Here is a 21,609-nt window from a genome sequence, read left to right on the forward strand (position 1 = left end):
GGAAACCATCATTCTTAGCAAACTATCACAAGAACAGAAAACCAAACACCGCATGTTCTCACTCATAGGTGGGAACTGAACAATGAGATCACTTGGACTCGGGAAGGGGAACATCACACACCAGGGCCTATCATGGGGAGGGGGGAGGGGGGAGGGATTGCATTGGGAGTTATACCTGATGTAAATGACGAGTTGATGGGTGCAGCACACCAACATGGCACAAGTATACATATGTAACAAACCTGCACGTTGTGCACATGTACCCTACAACTTAAAGTATAATAATAAAAAAAAAAAAAAAAAAAAAAAAGTCACATAAATCCTAGACTTTAATTGTGAAGATTTACCTTGGTAAGAATTAAGAGTTACTGTACAAAGATAATTATTTTTAAAATATAATTAAAATTTCAATAGGCTTTAAAAAACATCAGCATATTAGTAGTTTTAGGGAAATTTTTATTAAAACGGGTTTGAAAGAATTAAATATTATAAATTATATGTCAATATAGTAGGAAAGGATCTTTCTATCATGTTTCCTCCCTCAAAGTGTTGCAATATTGCTTTCTAAAATTTGAAATACTTCAATTTTCCTTGATTCTGTGGCTACATCTGTATAAAGATAACCACAGGTAGATTTGTTCAGTTGGGATCTGGGATTAGGCCTCTTATACACACAGGTACTGAAGGTAATAGCTTATTTTGTGTATAAGATTTGAAGAAATGTGTATAGCATCTGAATGAATATATATCGTTTAGAGGAATCAATGCATGTCTCGCTGACTCATTAATTTCTATTAATTTCAATCTTGTTTATGCTCTACTGTCCTACGCAGAGACCAGATAGGCACCTGCCAAATAGTGTAAAATTCAGAAGCACAAGACTGTCTCTGCCAAGTACTAGTTATATGGCCTTGGGAAAGTTGCTTAACCTCTTTAAGCTTCAGTTTATCAGTAAAACAGAGGTAACAACAGTATCTACATCATAAGACCAGCACCAAGCTTGGCACAGTGTAAGAACTTAAAGACTGCTATTATTAGAAGTCAATTTACTTCAGTCTATTCAAGAAGCAGCTAGTGTGTGTGGCCAGAAGCAGCCAGTGTGCATGGCTCTCATGGAGAAAATCAGAAAGGGGCAAGTAAATACCACACTTTCAGCTGAAGCATCCAGGTATTTGCAGTGGGACTAGTCAAGGAAACAACTTGACCCACAGAGAATGAAGAAAAGTAAGGACAATGACCCACCTGGGAACAACATGGAACCAGGGGATACTCCCCCACCCAAGGGAAGTGGTGAGTGAATGAGCGGCCACAGGAAAACACACTTCTCTCACAGGTCTTTGCAACCCTCAGGTCAGGAGATCTCCTTGTGAACCCACTCCACCAGGGCCTTCAGTCTTCAGTCTGATGGACAGATCTACATGAAGTCTTGGCAGAGCAACTGCTCAGGCATGGGTGGAGACCCTCAAGCCTTAGATTATTACTGGGTTTTCTGGCAAAAGTAGCTGCAGCTTCGGCAAAGTAGAAGGTTAGACTCCTGTACATACCCGTAGGAAAGAGGCCGAATCCAGAAGGCTGTGTAATAACAACCTGCAGGCCCCACTTCCATGGCATCTCACAAGATAAGACCTATTGGCTTGGGATCCAGCCAGCTACCAGCAGTGGCACTGCACCTCCCTAAGAAGGAGTTCCCAGGGAGAGGGGTGGGTTGCTATCTTTGCTGTCCAGACACCTTAGCCATTCCAGCCTTCAGGCATTGGAGAGTCTGAGCTGACTCAGGGCAGAAGGAATTCCACAGCACAGCATAGATGCTCTACCAAAATGTGGCCAGACTGCAGACTGCTTTTTTAAGCAGGTTCTGATCCTGTTCCTCCTCACTGGGCAGGACCTCTCAACCAGGGTCTCCAGCCACTTTGTACAGGTGCCCTTAAACTAGCAATAGGTCCACACCTCCCCGGGACAAAGCTCCCAGAGCGAGGAACAGGCTGCCATCTTTGCTGTTTCACAGCCTTCACTGGTGACACCTCCAGGTTCTGGAAAATCTGAGATGATTAGGGCCTGGAGTGGGCCCCAAGCATACTGCAGCAGCCCTACAGAAAAGTTGCCAGATTATTACATGGGTTCCTGTTCTCATATCTCCTTACTGGGCAGATCCTCCAGGCCTGAGGTTCCAGCCACCCCCCACCAAAACTATTGAGCCAGTACAAACTCAGCAACTCCCTGTACAGAGCCTCCAGGGGCAAATAAAAGCCTCTCTGCCGTTGTCTCTGCAGTGGAACTGCCCTTGCCACCCTTGAACTAATGAAGAAGCAAAGACCTTAAGTGCCTTATCCATACCTCCAACAAACTGCAGTTGAACCAAGGAGAGGAGGCCAGTCCATCTCCCACAGGTCCCACACACTCCCCAAAGCTCATCACCAGTCAGGAAACTCCTGGCTTAGGCCCACAGAACAAACTTCCATTTTGGGCTGACTTCGCTGAGTGATTGCTGACCTGTATCTCTCTGGGGAGGAGCCCCCAGGAGTCAAGAAAATGACCCTTGGCCACAACCACTACTAAGATCTCTTCCTGACTGCCTCTAAGCTGTGGAAGGAATATAAACTCTGAGATCATCCCAGAGCTGCAGTGGGCAGTCCAGAGTCCCAAGTCATGAACTATAGCGGGCACTCAAGGGGGAGAGGAGCCTATACTTTCAGAGCACTGAGAGGGAACATGGCTGCAACTCTGAGGAAACATAAGGGAGCCAAACTACTGAACAAAAGTCTACCAACTGACCAATAAGCCTAAGTGTCAGCTGCTGGATAAACCCCAAAGCTTCAACACAAAAAATACCTCACTAACATACCCCACTCTAAAACCAGAGACAGGAAGTCAGCTTCCAATAAAGACCCTATACAAATACTCATCCCAGTGAAAATATCCAGAAAAGAAGTCTATTGACTGTACTTAATCTATACCACAGTTAAAGGAACACCCATATGCAGAGGTGAGAAAGAACCAATGCAAGAACTCCAGTAACTAAAGTGGCCAGAGTGTCATATGTCCTCCAAATGGCTGCACCAGTTCTCCAACAAGAATTCTTAATCATGCCGAACTGGCTGGAATGACAGAAATAGAATTCAGAATATGGACAGGAACAAAGATAATCAAAATTCAGGAGGATGGCAAAACCCAATCCAAGAAAATTAAGAATCACAATAAAGTGATACAGTAGCTGAAGGATGAAATAGCTAGTATAAAAAAGAACTTAACAAATTGGATAGAGATGAAAAACACAAGAATTTTACAATGCAATCACCAGTATTAACAGCAGAATAAACCAAGCTGATGAAAGAATCTCACAATTTGAAAGCTGATTCTTTGAAATAAGACGTCAGACTAAAATAATAATAATAAAAAAGAATAAAAAGTAATGAACAAAGCCTCCAAAATGTATGAAATTATGTAAAGAAACTGAATATATAAATCATTGGCATCCCTGAGAGGGGGAGAGCGCAAACAACTTGGAAAATGCATTTCAGGATTCTTCCATGAAAACTTCCCTAACTTTGTAGAGAGGCCAAGAGTCAAATTCAGGAAATACAGAGAACTCCTGCAAGATTCTACACAAGATCATACCCAAGACACATAACTGTCAAATTTTCCAAGGTTGAAATGAGAGAAAGAATGTTAAAGGCATCTAGCGAGAAAGGGCAGGTCACCTGCAAAGGGATTCCCATCAGGCTAACAGCAGACCTCTCAGCTGAAACCCTACAAGCCAGAAGAGATTAGGGGACTATATTGAATATTCTGAAAGAAAAAAGTCTTCAACCAAGAATTTCATATCTAGCTAAACTAAACTCTCTAAGTGAAGAAGAAATAAGATCCTTTTCAGATAAGCAAATATTAAGGGACTTCATTACTACCAGACCTGCCTTATAAGAGATCTTGAAAGGAGCACTAAATATAGAAAGACCACTACCAGCGAATACAAAAACACACTTAAACACAGACCAATGTCACTGTAAAGCAACCACACAAACAGGCCAACATAACCACCAGCTAACAGCACAATGACAAAACCCAATCCACACATATCAATACGAATCTTGAATGTAAATGGTCCAAATACCCCACTTAAAAGGTGCAGAGTGGCAAGCAGGATAAAAAAGTAAGACCCAATAATATGCTGTCTTCAAGAGACGTATCTCACACATAATGACACTCATAAGCTCAAAATAAAGGGATAGAGAAAAATCTACCAAGAAAATAAAACACAGAAAAAAGCAGGGGTTGCAATCCTAATTTCAGATAAAACAGATTTCAAACCAACAGTGATTAAAAAAAAAAAAGACAAGGGCATTATATAATGGTAAAGTGTTCAATTTAACAAGACCTAACTATTCTAAATACATATGAACCCAATACAGGAGCACCCAGATTCATAAAGCAAGTTCTTAGAGACCTACAAAGAGACATCGACTCCCACAAAATCATAGTGGAAGACTTCAACACTCCAGTGACAGTATTATACAGATCACTGAAGCAGAAAATTAACAAGATATTCAGCACCCAAAATCAGCATTAGACCAAATGAATCTGATATAACTTTACAGACGTCTCCACCCAAAACCAACAGAATATACATTCTTCTCATCACCACATGGCACATACTCTAAAATCGACCACATAACTAGACATAAAACAATCCTCAATAAATGCATAAGAACTGAAGTCATTCCAAACATTCTCTCAGACCACAGCACAATTAAAAATAGAAGTCAACACAATAAAAATCACTCAAAACCATACAATTACATAGAAATTAAACAACATGCTCCTGATTAACTTTTGGGTAAAAAATAAAAGGCAGAAATCAAGAAGTTCTTTTAAAATAAAGAGAACAAAGATACAACATACCAGAATCTCTGGGACACAGTTAAGGCAGTGTTAAGAGGGAAATACATACCACCAAATGTCCACAGCAAAAAGTTAGAAAGATGTTAAATTAACAAACTAACTTCACAACTGAAAGAATTATAAAAATGAGAATAAAACAACCTCAAAGCTAATAAAATATGAGAAATAATTTTAAAAAAATCAGGGGTGAAGTGAAGGAAATCAAAAAATGAAAAACCATTCAAAAGAGCAATAAATTCAGGAGTTGGCTTTTTGAAAAAAATTGATAAGATAGGCCACTAGTTAGACTAAGAAGAAAAGAAAGAAGATCCAAATAACACAATTAGAAATGACTAATGAAATATAACCACTGACCCCACAGAAATAAAAATAACCATATGCTCTATGTACGCAAACTAGAAAACCTAGAAGAGATGGATAAATTCTTGGACATATACACCCTCCCAAGACTGAGCCAGAAAGAAACTGATTCCCTGAACAGACCAATAATGATCTTTGAAATTCAATCAGTAATAAATAGCCTACCAACCAAAAAAAGCCCAGGACCTGATGGATTCAAAACCAAATTCTACCAAATGTACAAGGAAGAGCTGGTACCATTCCTACTGAAACTATTCCAAAAAAAATTTAGAAGAAGGGACTTCTACCTAACTCATTCTATGAAGCCAGCATCAACTTCATACCAAAGCCTGGCAGAGACACAATAAAAAAAATAAAACTTCAGGCCAACATCCTCGATGAACATCGATGCAAAAATCCTCAATGAAATATTTGTAAACCTAATCCAGCAGCACATCAAAAAGCTACTTCACCATGATCGAGTAGGCTTCATCCCTGGGATGCAAGATTGGCTCAACATGCAAAAAATCAATAAATGTGATTCATTACATAAGCAGAACTAAAGACAGAAACCATATAATTAACTCAACAGATGCAGAAAAGACTTTTGATAAAATTAAACATCCATTCACGTTAACAACTCTCAATAAACTAGCTATTGAAGGAATATACTTCAAAATAATAAGAGCTATCTATGACAAAACCACAGCCAACATTATACTGAATGGGCACAAGCTGGAAGCATTCCCCTTGAAAACTGGCACAAGACAAGGATGCCCTCTCTCACCACTTCTATGCAACACACTATTGAAAGACCGAGTCAGAACAATGAGGCAAGAGAAAGAAATAAAGTGCATTCAAATAGGAAGAGAAGAAGTCAAACTATCTCTGTAGATGACATGATTCTATATTTAGAAAAACATGCAGTCTTGACCCAAAAGCTCCTTCAGCTGATAAACAACTTCAGTGAGGTTGCAGGATACAAAATCAATGTACAAAAATCACTAGCATTCCTACACACCAATGACAACCAACCTGAAAGCAAAATCAGAAAGGCAATCCCATTCACAATTGCCCCCCCAAAACACACACTCCCTAGGAGTACAGCACACCAGGGAAGTGAAGGACCTCTAAAATGAGAATTACAAAACACTACTCAAAGAAATCAGAGAAGACACAAACAAATGGAAAGACATCCCATGCTTATGGATAGGAAGGATCAATATCATGAAAATGGCTGTACTGCCCAAAGCAATAGACAGTTTCAATGCTATTCCTATCAAACTACCAATGACAATATTCACAGAACAAGAAAAAACTATTTTAAAATTCATATGGAACCAAAAAAGGGCCTGAATATCCAAGACAATGCTAAGCTAAAAGAACAAAGCTGGAGACATCATGCTACCCAACTTCAAACTATACTGCAAGGCTACAGTAACCAAAACAGCATGGCACTGGTAAAGAAACAGGCACATAGACTAATGGAACAGACTAGAGAGCCTAGAAATAAGGCCACACATCTAAGACCATCTGATCTTTGACAAAGCTGACAAAAAACAAGAAATGGGAAAAAGACTCCCTATTAAATAAATGGTGCTGGGATAACTGACTAGCCGTATGCAGAAGATTGAAGATGGAACTCTTCCTTATACCATATACAAAAATCTACTCAAGGTGGTTTAAAAGACTTTAATGTAAAACCCCAAACTATAAAAACTCTGGAAGACAACCTAGGCAATACCATCCTAAACCTAGGAATGGGCTTAGATTTCAGGACAAAGAAACCAAAAGCAATCACAACAAAAGCAAAAATTGACAAATGGGACCTAATTAAACTTAAGAGCTTCTGCAGAGCAAAAGAAACTATCAACAGAGTAAACAGACTGTAGATCGGTCAGGGTCATGGGAAAAATTGTAGAAAGATACAAACCTTCTTGGAAGGCCAGGAGGTTTTACAGAAGCTTCAGAAAAGCATTTGGCTGAAGGCAGCCAAACCCTCTTATCCGGAGCCTGAGAGCGAAGGTTACATAACAAGTGGATATAAAGGAATTGATCTAGATAAGTTAGTTTACTTAGGCCTTGGAACCTGGTCTTTAATCATCCGTGTGCAGGACTGCTCTAGCAGGGGATGGCGACCATATCAATTACCCATAAGTGTGTTGACTCAAAGCCTTTGTCATTAAATCTATACTAAATAAATGCCTGCAGCACCAGCTTGTCAGGGCCGCAGCTGCTACAACTCTTTCTGTCAGTGGTCTGGTCCCCTAGCCCACTCTTTCACTGGATACCTGTGTCTGAGTGCATTCTTTCATCTGTCATTCTGCCAGGGTCTGCAGGTCAGACCTGGCAGGTGGTGCTCCACATGAGGAATGCTGCAATGGATCGTGACAGAACCCTCAAAAATGAAGGTGAAAAGACTGCACAGTCAGTAAGTCATTGGTGCCCACTTGGGATTTCCAAGTTTGAGGGAACCGTTCAGGCTAGAGTTTCATCATAAGACAACAGTTATCAGTTCAACAGCAACAGTATATAAAAGTATTGAAACAGCTGCTTAAAGCTAGCAGAACCTCAGTTTTGCAGGCTCAGTTAAGAGACCTAGCATACACTATTGTTTCCCATAACCCATGGTTCCTGAAAGAAGGTACTCTAGACGTAGAGCTCTGGGAACAAGTGGATAGAAATCTTAAACAACATGATGCACAAAAGCAATGGGTCTCAATAACATCTTTAATGTTATAGGCTTTGGTTACGGTGGCTCTGGTCCTGCTCTACACGGAAGAGCCTAAAAAGGCAAGAGAGGAGGAACTGTCATCCACCTTACTGCCTCCATCTCCCTCAGCCCCGCTGTTTCCGGGAAAAAATAACAAAGAGGAAACGGAGGTTTTTCCTGAGCCCCCTCCTCCAATAAATTGGAAAAAAGACAAGGGATATGCTATAGCTATGGGACCTTGTCTTAGGCAAGAAGCATTAGATGGGCAGCTCTTATCCTGGCTGGTAATGCAAGATTGACAAGGCAATCAGGTACATGAACCCATTTCTTTTAATGCTTATAAAGAACTAAGAAAAATCTTTAAAGAAAATGGAGCCACTAGCGCATTTACAAGAGGGTTAACTGAGGTCACTCTGCAGACCTCTTTCAAATAATGGCCACTGTTATTTCTCCCTTACCCCTAACGTGGCTCTCTCAAAATCCTATTTGGGTAGAACAGTTGCCTTTAAAGAGAGAGAAATTACAAAGAGCCCATGAATTAGCTGAGGAACAATTAAAAGCCATATAGAACCATCAAACAGTCTGGAATTTGCCCATTTTCATAATTCCCCAAAAGTCTGGTAAATGGAGACTTTCGCATGACTTATGTGCTATTAATGTTAAGTTGCAACCTATGGGACCCCTTCAGCAGGTCCCCACTGCCCCCGCACGTGGCAATTCCTTGAGAATGGCCTACAATCATTATTGACTTAAAAGACTGCTCTTATACTATTCCCCTTGCAGAACAGGATGGATAAAAATTTGCATTTACAGTAACAGCTCTTAATAGTGAAAGGCCAGCTCACTGATTTCATTGGGAAGTGCTTTCTCAGGGAATGTTTAACAGTCCTACCATGTGTCAATATCATGTAAATCAAGCTTTGTTCCCCAGTAGAAAATAATTTCCTAATTGCAAGATTATTCATTTTATGGATGATATTTTACTAGCAGCCCCAACAGAGCCAGTATTTTTAAAGTTACATGCCTCTGTCATAAAGAATACAAAGTTAAGAGGTTTAATCATAGAACCTGAAAAAGTACAGATGTCTTCTCCTTGGAAATATCAAAATATCTTGGGTACATTCTAACTTCCCAGTCAGTAAGACCTCAAAAGGTTAAATTAAATACTAGCAACTTACATACCTTAAATGATTATCAGAAATTACTAGGCAATATTAACTGGCTTTGCCCCACCTTGGGCATAACTACTGATAAGTTACAGAACCTGTTTTCTATCTTAAAAGGCAATGCTGCCCTAGACTCTCCCAGGTATTTAACTCCTGCAACAGAAAGGGAAATTGAAGAGATAGAGCAAGCTATTTCTCAGAGACAACTAGATTGCATTGATCCATGGTATTCAGTTCAATTATTTGTTTTTCCCACTAAACACTCCCCTACAGATGACCCCAGGGCTATGCTTCCTAGAATGGGTTTTTTGCTCACATACCAGGACTAAAACACTCTCTCCCTATATCCAGTTATTCAGTGAAGTCATCTATTCAGGCTGCAGATGATGCAATCAGTTGCTAGGTTATGACCCTGATATCATCAGGATTCCTTTAAGTAAAAAGCAATTCAAGGCAGTATTGCCTTATCTATGGACCTGCAAATAGCACTCTCTGATTACAAAGGCCATATAGAGCATGCCCTTCCTGCTGACAAACTCCTTTAGTTCTTATCTTGTACTTCTGTGGTTTTGCCTACTAAAATAGTTCAATCCCCCATACCTAATGCTTTAACACTGTTTACTGATGGCTCTGGTAAACACGGAAAAAAAAGCTGTCTGGTGGAGACCACATAATTCCCTCACTTGTTCTGGATTTACTAGCACTCAGAGAGCTGAGGTTGGAGCCTTACTATTGGCCTTGGAAACTTTTTCCGTTCAGCTCATCAATATTGTTAGTGAGTCTGCTTACTCTGTTTATTGCAGAAACTTGAGACAGCCCTCATTAAGTCCACTTTGGAGCCCAGCCTGTATGCACTTTTTCTCCGACTTCAGCATTTGCTAGATCAATATACACATCCTATTTTTATCACACATATTTGAGCCCACAGCTCGCTGCCTGGCCCACTGGCTTATGGCAATGATTAAGCAGACCTACAAGTTAGAACATCACTGCTTGACCACGCCACCCAATTGCATCAATTTTTTCACCAAAACTGGAGAAACTTATTGAAGCAATTTCAACTTACCCAGAGACTAGCTAAACAAATTACCCAGCAATGCCCAGATTGCCAGCTCACAGGTATGTCCCTCCTTCTACAGGTGTTAACCCTAGAGGACTAGAACCTCATCAGTTATGGCAAACAGATGTGTTACACATGTGCCTGAATTTGAAAAACTAAGATATGTACATGTATCCATTAAAAACTATTCTCAATTAGCGCTCATGCCTTTCCTGGAGAGTTCACCCGATATGTCATTAAACACCTTCTTTTAACTTTTGCATTTATGGGGCAGCCTACAAAAATTAAAACTGATAATGGTCTGGCTTATGCCAGCTCACAATTTCAACAATTTTGTCACAGTGGACTATCCAATATTCCACAGGCATCCCATATAACCCCCAAGGAGAGGCCATAGTAGAACGTACCCCCTCTGCCCTTAAAAATATGCTCAGAAAACAAAAAAGGGGGAATATGAGTAAGGACCCTGCAACACTATTAGCACAAGCCTTATTTACCCTTAATTTAAAAAATTTAGATGATAAATTTCAATCAGCTGTAGAAAAGCACTTGCTAAAACCTCTCAAGACATAAAATCTGCAGTTTTATGGAAAGATATAAACAGTAATGTATGGTGTGGTCCAAATGAATTGTTAACATGGGGGAGAGGATATGTTTGTCTTCACACCCCCTCAGGTCCTCTTTGGATTCCAGCATGACATATGAAACCTTACCATAGCATGGCTAGGACACAACCCAGTACCAGAAATAAAGAAAATGACCCTACAGGACCTACAGCCCCAGACAATGTGGCTTCCTCGGACAACACAGGCCCTGGACAGGACTCTTAAGAAGAGAAATTAAAAGACTGAGCAAATCTGCTCTGGACACAGACACCATTCACTCCAGATAATTTGTTCCTTCCTATGCTTTATTAACTTTTTTAACTCTTTCACTTTACCTGCAACCCCCACCTGCTACTCTCTATTGGGCTCATCTCTTAGATACACGTTTCTTTAGCCCTATTACTTAAACAAACACCCCCTTCTCAGCTTCTAACAACACAACTGCTTAGCTAAGAGAGATTGACATGTCCCAAATGGGGTTCCTCAATAATAGCACACATTGGACTAAGGTGCCAAGTAATATTACATGTCACTCCTTAATTGGAAAAGAATGTTGCTAATTATGCTCATATTTGCCTTCTATTATTTACTAATTCTAGGATGCAAAGTTGGAATGCGAGCAGTGCCCGCCATGCCTGACGAAGTTGTTACTACACACATCTGTATTCTTCAATCAACAAAACCTGATGCTAAAAACAGAAAAGGGGGAGATGTAGGAGATAGGGTGGTGGGAAAAATTGTAGAAAGATGCAAACCTCCTCGGAAGGCAGGGAGCTTTTACAAAAGTTTCGGAAATGGATTCGGCTGAAGGTAGCCAAACCCTCTTATCCAGAGCCTGAGAGCAAAGATTAGATAACAAAGAGATATAAATGAATTAATCTAGATAAGTTAGTTTACTTAGGCCTTGGAACCTGGCCTTTAATCATCCACACACATGACTGCTATCTCTGGGCAGAGCAACCATGTTAATTATGCAAAAGTGTGTTGACTCAAAGCCTTTGTTATTAAATCTGTACTAAATAAATGCCTACAGCACCAACTTGTCAGGGCCACAGCTGCTGACTCTTTATAGCACCCTCCTCGGGGTCTGTAAGTGGCCAGGTCCCCTAGCCCTCTTTTTCACTGGACACCCATGTCTGAGTGCATTCTTACATCAGTCATTTGGCCAGGGTCTGCAGGTTGGACCTGGCAACAGACAACCTACAGAATGGGAGAATTATCTTTAAGATTAAAATAGGATATTATAATGCTATTTTGTATGGTTTTATGGGAGAATGGCTATGAATAAAGACTCAAACAAAAGAAATACAAATTAAAAAGTTAAAAACATTAAACAGATTCTAAACTCTTGAAGTATAAGGTCAGAAGAACTTCTAGACTATGGGTTCTTGACCAGTTAAATAGAATTTAATGCCTCTTTTGGGAGTCCAATCATCCACTCTGTAAAGAATTTCCAGTATTGCTGAAACCCTAACAACCAGGGAGATCAACATTTACACTATCTCCAAACTCAGAAAAATAGAAAGTAGCAACTTTTCACAAAATGATGAGAATATATCTTTGAAATTGTGGGCTCTCAAATTGTACTGTCAGAAACCAAAGATTTTATGAATTAATAAAGTCTGTAAATTATAATTCGAATCTCATTTCAAAAATTGGAATTGAAAATATGAACATGAAAACTTATTGCTGATTGAGTAGCCTTAATCCACAACTATAAAATCTGAAATGCTCCAAAATCAAACTTTTTGAGTAACAACATCAGGCTCAAAGGAAATGCTCATTAGAGCCTTTTGGATTAGATATTCTGAACTGGTAAGTATATATATAATGGAAATAGTCCAAAATCCTAAAAAATATGAAACCTGAAATACTGTCACAAACATTTTGGACACAGGATACTCAACCTGTATATGCCAATTTTAGCATATAAGAAACCATTAACCTGCTAACCCTCCTTTATAGCATTTATAGTTAGTAAATGCTATAAATTTGAACTTATGAAGCAAATTAGTTATAATAAAATTCATTTATATTTTATATATTGAGTTTCTAAGAAAGATTTTAAGACTTGCTCTGTTTTTAAACAAAGTGAAAATCATTTATCTAGATTCTAGAAAATACACAATCAAAGAATCTGAAGAGAATGAAAATAAAAGAAGAGGAGACTGAGCTGTTACTTTTTGTAACTGTTCATACTCCAATGCCAATGAAACCCACTGGATGTTACAGTATGTTCAATAGTAAAATCTTTGCAAATAACACTTTGCAGTTAGTAAAAATACATGTTCTATATAAGCCAGTGTTTTGAAAATTATAATGAACACAAGGTCAATGTTGAGATGTAGCAAACTTTTTCTCTAGGCTATGAGGTAGAACAGGTGTATACTTAGTCTTCATCTTTGCCACAATTCCTATCTATAGCATGAAGGATTCAAATGCCTTCAAGAATAGCAATATACACTAGAGAAACACAAAAAGCAAGAAAATATTCTAATATTCTGGTGGTGTTTGGAAAATATCATAAGGTCTCTGGCATGTAATGTTATCTTATAAAACCTTATGCAAGACCATTCTGACATCCAGTTTGAGAGTAATTTACTTGAATTCAGAAGAATCCCAGAATTTTTTTTTTTAACCATGCACCATTTAAATGAAAGGATGCAATATAAATAAGCAGTACCACCCTTTAAAACAGCATATGCAAAGGATACTCTTCACTATTCCGGATGTCAACCACCAGGAGCTTTGGTTTACTGGACTTTGTTTTCTTGGTGGGTGTTTTGAAGTGGCCTGTCATTGTGAGCTCACACAAGTCAATCAGGTCCTCTGCTGAAATCCGTGGTGATACTTCTGACTTTAGGTCATTTAATGGGATGGATTCTCTTGACTGAAAAAAAAATGTACAAACAAAAAAATATTGAGAATATCATAGAAAAACAGATTATCCCCAGTAATAGAATATCTTGATACCAAAGAATACAGCATATAAGAGAAGAGGAAACTATCTAATTTTCAGTCTATTGTATAATTCAGTGGTCTCCAGCCCCCAGGCCATGGACTGGTACTGGTCTATGGCCTGTTAGAGACTGGGCTACACAGCAGGAAGTGAGCGGCAAGCGAGTCAGCAAAGTTGCATCTGTATTTACAGTTGCTCCCCATTGCTCCATTACTGTCTGAGCTCTGCCTCCTGTCAGATCAGTGGTAGAATTAGATTTTCATAGGAGTACAAATGCTGTTGTGAACTGCATATGTGAGGGGTCTAGGTTGCATGCTCTTTATGAGAGTCTAATGCTTGATGATCTGTCACTGTCTCCCATCACCTCCAGATAGGACCATCTAGTTGCAGGAAAACAAGCTCAGGGCTCCCACTGATTCTATCTTATGGTAAGTTGTGTAATTATTTCATTTTATATTACAATGTAATAATAATATAAATAAAGTGCATGATAAATGTAATGTGCTTGATTCATCCTGAAACCATCCCCCCAACCCCAAACCCAGTCCATGGAAACACTGTCTTCTAGGAAAACAGTCCCTGGTGCCAAAATGGCTGGGGACCGCTAGCGTAACTGATTCTTTACTATTGAGGTTTACTTCTTTATTATTTACACCTATAGGAAAGCATTATTGTTTTGATTGACTGCAAGCTCCTGACTCAAACATATAGAAAGAGATGAGGCAAAGTTTTCTTTATAAGAGTGCTGTGTCTTTAGAAAAAACAGCTCTTTTAAGTACATTTCACTTTTCTTTAAATATAAATTATTGTTGTTTTGAAATGCATTAATTTTAACTCAGGTAATATGAGAAATTGCACTGTAATTAGGCATATATAGTAATTAAAGAAACTGGTTCTAATATATGTATTGGACTTTTATAATATAATTTATATTATATATAAATGGTTGAGTGGAAACTTGATTCTCAGAGATGAATAAAGAGCATCCTAATGATTTCTTAAATAGTAAACCAAACTAACAATGTATCTTAACTGTGAAGGAGATAAACTCAAGACTCCAGGCTATCAAACCCATCCACTGGTTTGTGTCTATGATATGGCATAAAAATGATTCAGACTAAGGGCTGTTTACAATTATTCTCTATGTTTCTTAGCAGAAAGAAGGATGAGCCTTTCCCCATAATAGGCAATGCAATACAACACAACTAAATTCAACACAAATTTATTGAGCACTAGTGATCTCCTGAAATCTTACGTGACATGACTTGAGAATTTAAACACTTCAAAAATTCAAGTGATTAAAATATAAGGATTCAAAAAAGTTTTCATTTATATGTTTCATAAGTTATCAAAATAGTCTAATAATTATCTCATTTACTCATTTTCTCAGTTGCATTGTGGAATTCTACACTTAGAATGTCCATTTTAGAATTTCTAGGTAAGAAAAAATAAACCATACAAATCATTTACCAGACATATTTATTTTTAAAAAATGGTTTTCAATTGGAGTTTGATGTCAGCTCTCACCCCGTGGGTCTCCTCAGTTGTACTCTGAATTATTCAGTGGTAAAGTGCTTGTTCTCTCATTTCATTAACTTTCAAATAGAAATGGAAATTGCTAAGCTTTATGGGGTTATGGCTTTCAATAAAAAATAGGCATTAAGCATCTTAATTTTTTAATATTAAGAATTAAAGCTACTTAAACATCCTGAAATTAAAAGTGCTTCAGAAAGATTAAAGAGTTTTGAAATCAGCAAGCCATACAATCAATGTTTCCATGTCCTTTTTCATTAGATTGCAATCTCTACAGGTATTTTTTCCAGCCTTCACATGAAGTCATACATTTATGAAGATAAAATAAAGAACTTTTTGATTAATCTAGTTCCACTTTTAGTCATTTTGTGATGAATGTGGCATTTCAAACTGAAGTTTCATCTGAGTGAAAAGAGTGCCCTGACTAATGAAGAAGAGGATTTGTCCAAAGTATTTTCTATGAAGAACTGACTGATTTAAATAAAGATTTGACCTCGGCATTGGTTCCAATCAAATGCATCATATGGGAGGAGTTTTTCAAAGGAAACAGTATTGCTATATGAAATGGTAAGAAGAGAAGGAGAGGAACTGCTGACAAATTTAAATGTTCTAAACTTCCATGAATGTGTATGTGTAAAGAACTTTAATGTATACAAGTTCTTCTGCAAATTAATTTTAGGAGATTAGTAAATTAAATTTAGAACAAATTATACTACTTTGCTTTATGAAGAAAATAATTACAATATGAAAAACACAGAATTTAGTTTTTCATAGTTTTATAAGCAAATTTACTATTCATTTAAAATTTCCACTTAGAGGCATAAAAGTAAAACTGCACAACTTTTGTCTTATTTAGTATTATAGATATTGTGTGTCTATATCACATTTTCCTTGTGTGAATGGGGGTTTCAAATTCATGAGACTTTGTTTATGGGTAATGGACAAGATTTAGGATAATTATAAAACAACACTGGAAATGTCCATCAATTTATCATTTCTGCCCAAAAGCCTTTAGATACACTGCATGTTATGCTTAGATGTCCACCCAGAAATAAATCCATGTATTTACAGCCAACTGATTCTTGACAAAGCTGCCAAGAACTTTCAGTAGGGGAAGGGACAGTCTTTTCAATAAATGGTACTAGAAAAACTGAATATCTATATGCTGAAAAATGAAACTAGACCCCTCTTACTACATGCAAAAATCAGATAAAGATGAATTAAAGACTTAAATATAAGACCTGAAACTATAAAGCTACTAGAAGAAAACATTGTGGAAATGCTTCAGGACATTGGTCTGGGAAATGATTGTTTGGATAAGACCTCAAAAGCACAGGCAACAGAAGCAAAACTAGACATAGAATTACATCATTCTAAAAAGCTTCTTCACAGCAAAGAAAACATCTCAGTAAAGAGACAACTTACAGAATGGGAGAAAGTATGTGCAAACTCTCCACCAGACAAGGGATTAATAACCAGAATATATAAGGAACTCAATAGCAATAATAAAATAATCTGATTTACGAGTGGGCAAATGATCTGAATAAACATTTCTCAAGAAAAAATATGCAAATGGCCAAAAGGTACATGGAAAAAAAAAAGGTCAACACCACTAATCAACAGAGAAATGTAAATCAAAACCACAATGTGGTATCATCTCTCCTGGGTTAAAATTGCTGTTATCAAAAAGGCAAAAAACATGGATGTTAGCAAGGATGTGGAGAAAGGAGAATGCTGGTACTATGTTGGTGGGAATGTAAATTAGTATAGCCACTTTGGAAAACAGTATGGAGATTCCTCAAAAAACTAAAAACAGTTGCACCATATGATCCAGCCAGCAATCCCACTGCTAGGCATATACCCAAAAGAAAGGAAATGAGGATATCAAAGAAATATGCACTCCCATGTTCATTACAGCACTATTCACAATAGCCAAGATACAGAACCTAAATGTCTATCAATGGATGAATAAAGAAAATGTATATTTATTAATATACACAATGAATTACTATTCAGCCATTAAAAAAGAATGAAATCCAGCCGGGTGCAGTGGTTCATGCTTGTAATCCCATTATTTTATTGTGCCACTGCACTTTAGCCTGGGTGACAGATCGAAACTCCATCTCAAAAAAATAAAAATAAAAATAAATAAAAGAATGAAATCCTATCATTTGCAGCAAAATGGATGGCATTGGAGGTCATCATGTTAAGTGAAAAAAGCCAGGCACAGAAAGGCAAATATTCCATGTTCTCAATCGTACATGGAAACTAAGTAAGTCGATCTGATGGAAGTAGAGAGCAGAACAGTAGTTGCTGGGAAAGGTGGACAAGGTGGGTTCGGGACATAGTGGGAGAGTGGTGGGGTGGAGGTGGTGGTGGTGTGGGAGATGGGGATGAAGACAGACTGGTTAATGAATATGGAAATACAGTTAGACAGAAGGAATAAGTTCTAGTATTCAATAGCACAGTAGAGTGACTATAGTTAACAATAATTTATAGTGTATTTCAAAAGAACTAGATTTGAAATATTTCCAACACAAAGCAATGATAAAGACTTATGGAGTAAATCTATATAAAGTATTTAGAATGGTGTCTGACAAGATATGTGCTCTATAAATTTTTATCTTTTACCTCTTTTCTCACCCCTCACCATCTTGCCCCTTATGCTTTAGCATTAGCACAGTATTTGCCTTTTCATGCCACTGTGCCTTTGCATATGTTGTTCCTTCTGCTTAGAAAGCCACAACCTGTCCATCTAATAAATCCCTGCTTGCCTTTCAAATCTCAGTTCAAACACTACTTTCTCTGTGAAGAAAGCTTTTCTTTTTAACTCCTAAGTTTCTCTTCTATGTCTCACAGGTATCTGGTATACACCTTTATTATAATGAGATGGGTCATTTCCCACTAGACTAAAAGCTTCTCATGCATAAGAAAAATTATTTTTATACCTTGTTTTCCTCAGGACACAGTGTATTATCTGACACACAGAAAGTATTAAGCTATATATACTGATTATAAAGGAATAAAATAGTATTTCCAAATCATCTACTTTTCATGAGTAACTTTGTGCTATGAGGTATGTATATGTTACCAAAACAGTGTGGACATACCTCTATTACAGTAATTACTGTTTGTGAGATATTATCTATTTCTCCACTTGACTTACAATAAGTCTCCTTGAATGGAGGTTCCATGTGTTTTCATATTTGTATCTCCAGAAGTTAGCACAAGGTCTGGCACAAAAAAACTCAATGGATATTTGAAAAATGAATGAATGAGTGAATAAAGCATATGATTAAATGATTCTGCAGAGCAGAATCAATTCTTATGTCTGGATTATCCGACAAACTCTTCAGGGATGCCAAGTCATCACATGCTCTCTGGCATCTGAGCACCATCATGGTTAATAAAGAACACTAAAATGTACGTCTGCCTCAGTAATTTGTCAACAAAGTCATCTTTTGTTTCCTCAACTGAAAAATTAGAGATGACAATTGCTACCGTATAAAGCTTTCAAAACTGTGCTCTAAGTGAAAGAAGTTGGGTGGGCATGGTGGCTCATGCCTGTATTCCCAGCACTTTGGGAGGCCAAGGTGGACAGATCACAAGGTCAGGAGATCGAGACCACACTGGTCAACATGGTGAACCCCATCTCTACTAAAAATACAAAAATTAGCTGGGTGTGGTGACGCGTGCCTATAATCCCAGCTACTTGGGAGACTAAGGCAGGAGAATTGCTGGAACCCAGGAGGCAGATATTGCAGTGAGCTGAGATTGTGCTACTGCCCTCCAGCCTGGTGACAGAGCAAGACTCCGCCTCAAAAAAAAAAAAAAAAAAAAAAAAAAAAAAAAAAAAAAAAAAAAAGAAGTTGCGTGAATATAAAGAAGGCCAAAAATAAACAAAATATCCCAAACTATCTTTAGGAAAATAGGCAACATAATTTAATGATAATAAATATATCAATGAAGGGAAAAACAGACAAATATTAGAATTGACATTTTGGGGAAAACAAAAAACAAAGTTCAAAAATCTGTAAATGGACTGTGAGCGTGCGTGTGTGTGTGAGAGGGAGAGAAATTACAAATCAGAAAAACTGTTTTTATATTCTTTTCTCATTTTCAGTCATATTATGAGAACATATATAAGAATACAGAAATATTTTAAAAATAATACTCTGTACAATTCTATAGTAATACATTAAAAAATATTGATCCAAATATTCCCCAAAGAGTAGAAAACCTCAGAAAATCTGTATGTTCATACGCCTAAGTACACCTGAAGAAACTGAGGTGTGTGCATGTGTGTGTTCACGTTTGTGTGTGTGTGTGTATGTGTTCAAAACTCATAGATAACCTTAATAGGCCTTCTAAAATATAGCTAAAATTTTAAAGTTTTCAAATGATTATGTTGAAGAAAGGTGACAAGCACAATTTTCTTCCAAACAATTCTATCTCCTTTTCAAAGTACAGGGAATTCTCATGATATAATAACTGCTCAAAGGCAAAAAAATATTGAAAAGTGCCCCAGGCCATTTTATTTACGAAGCTGCCTTAAGCTAATATTTAAATCTGACAAGGATAGCACTATACACACACACGTACATGCACACCTCCCCAATATTCCTTAGAAAAACAGATTTTAAGGCTCTAAAAACTGTAAAGGCTGAATGCAATGTGGTTTTTAATACTTCCATAAAAATGACTTAGGACATATTTCAGGAATGAAAGATGATTTAATATTAGGAAAATTTTAAATATAGTTCATCAACTTAATTGGTCAAAGGACACAAATATGTAATCACCACTATAAGTTACATAAGGTCAGATGTGATACAAATTCACATCGACTCCCAGTCTTAGAAAAAGAAAACCCCATTGTAGACGCATATCAGAAGAAAACTTAATTAGAATAATGAAACGTTTTTTGAGACAGCTATTCTTTATCTTAAATATTTGACATTCTACTTATCAGTGAATCACCAGAAGCAGAGTTAATGAAATCAAGATGTATATAGTCTTAGAAAACCCTGAATAATCCAAGGAAAATCCAGTAAAACTGCAAAGAATTTCATTAGGGTTTAGTTACAACATACACACAACAAAATGATTAGCTTTTCGATATAGCAGCAGTAGTCAGAAAATATAATAGGCAAAAGCTTACATTCATTATATCAAAATATTCATCCAAAATAAACTACCTAGAATTAAGCTTATATTTAAAGAAAATGAAATAGTTTCATGCAAGACATTTGAAAAAATGAGGAGGGGGATATTAGATGCTTTCTAGCATCTAATTTCTAGCATCAATATTATAAGAACTTTGTTTTTCCTTAGGGTAATATATATATATATATTATAAGTGCAATCAAAATCCTAAAATGAATCTTTTTTTTATTTTGAAACTTAAAATTTGAAGTTTATTTGACAAACCAAATAGACAAAAATGCCAAGAAAATATTGGAAAATAATAAATAAAACACAATGTCATATACTAAAACCGTACAAAGTTAATACTGTATGATACTGCATCAGGAAAGACTAAAAGATTAATTGGATATAATGGAATGCACAGAAGCAGACTCAAATACATATAAATATTTGGAAAAGAAAAGGATGTCATGTCAAATCACTGGGTGATTGGAAATGGCATCATTCTATTCTTTTATTCTTTATTATTTAGAATATAGTAGTGGGATAACTTGTTAACTGGAAGAAAGTAAAACTGTGTTTCTATCTTACATAAGACAGAAAAATGATTTATATAGACTAAGCACTTATTTTATTTCAATTTCTGGGATACATGTGCAGGACGTGCAGGTTTGTTACATAGAAAACATGTGCCATGGTGGTTTGCTGCACCTATTGATCCATCGCCTAGGTATCAATCCCTGCATGCATTAGCTCTTTATGCTGATGCTCTCCCTCTCTCCATACCCTGGGCAGGCCCCAGTGTGTGTTGTTCCCCTCCCTGTGTCCATGTGTTTTCATTGTTTAGTTCCCACTTACAAGTGAACATGCGGTGTTTGGTTTTCTGTTCCTGCATTAGTTTGCTGAGGATAATGGCTTACAGCTAGATAAAGCACTTCTTAAGTACAAAGAAATGAAATCACAAAAGAACAAGAAAAAGTATTGATGACTTGAAACATTTATGTGTATAGCAAAGATGAATTCTTAAAGAAGAGTAGTATGTGAATAAAACAAATTTAAGATGTCCTTAATATAAACAGAGTTCTTGTAACAAATAAAATCCTGCTTAAAAAAAAGAAGGGGCGATATAAACATATACTTGACAAAAGAAGAAACATAAATAGGTAATAAAAATGTTTTACCTCATTAAT

The 21,609-nt window shown here is 37.2% G+C and overlaps 1 protein-coding gene across 5 annotated transcripts in view; it reads right to left on the reverse strand.

Annotated features, from left to right (window-relative positions):
• Positions 1-21,609, reverse strand: part of TBCK (TBC1 domain containing kinase) — a 243,705-nt gene that overhangs the window by 51,921 nt on the left and 170,175 nt on the right. For all 5 annotated transcript variants that reach the window (XM_073017536.1, XM_073017534.1, XM_073017533.1 and 2 more), the window contains one exon: positions 13,494-13,669. In XM_073017536.1, coding sequence (XP_072873637.1) covers positions 13,494-13,669 — 176 coding nt within the window. The remainder of the gene's footprint in view (positions 1-13,493; positions 13,670-21,609) is intronic.

The sequence above is a fragment of the Chlorocebus sabaeus genome, chromosome 7, assembly GCF_047675955.1.
Source record: "Chlorocebus sabaeus isolate Y175 chromosome 7, mChlSab1.0.hap1, whole genome shotgun sequence".
Lineage (NCBI taxonomy): Eukaryota > Metazoa > Chordata > Mammalia > Primates > Cercopithecidae > Chlorocebus > Chlorocebus sabaeus.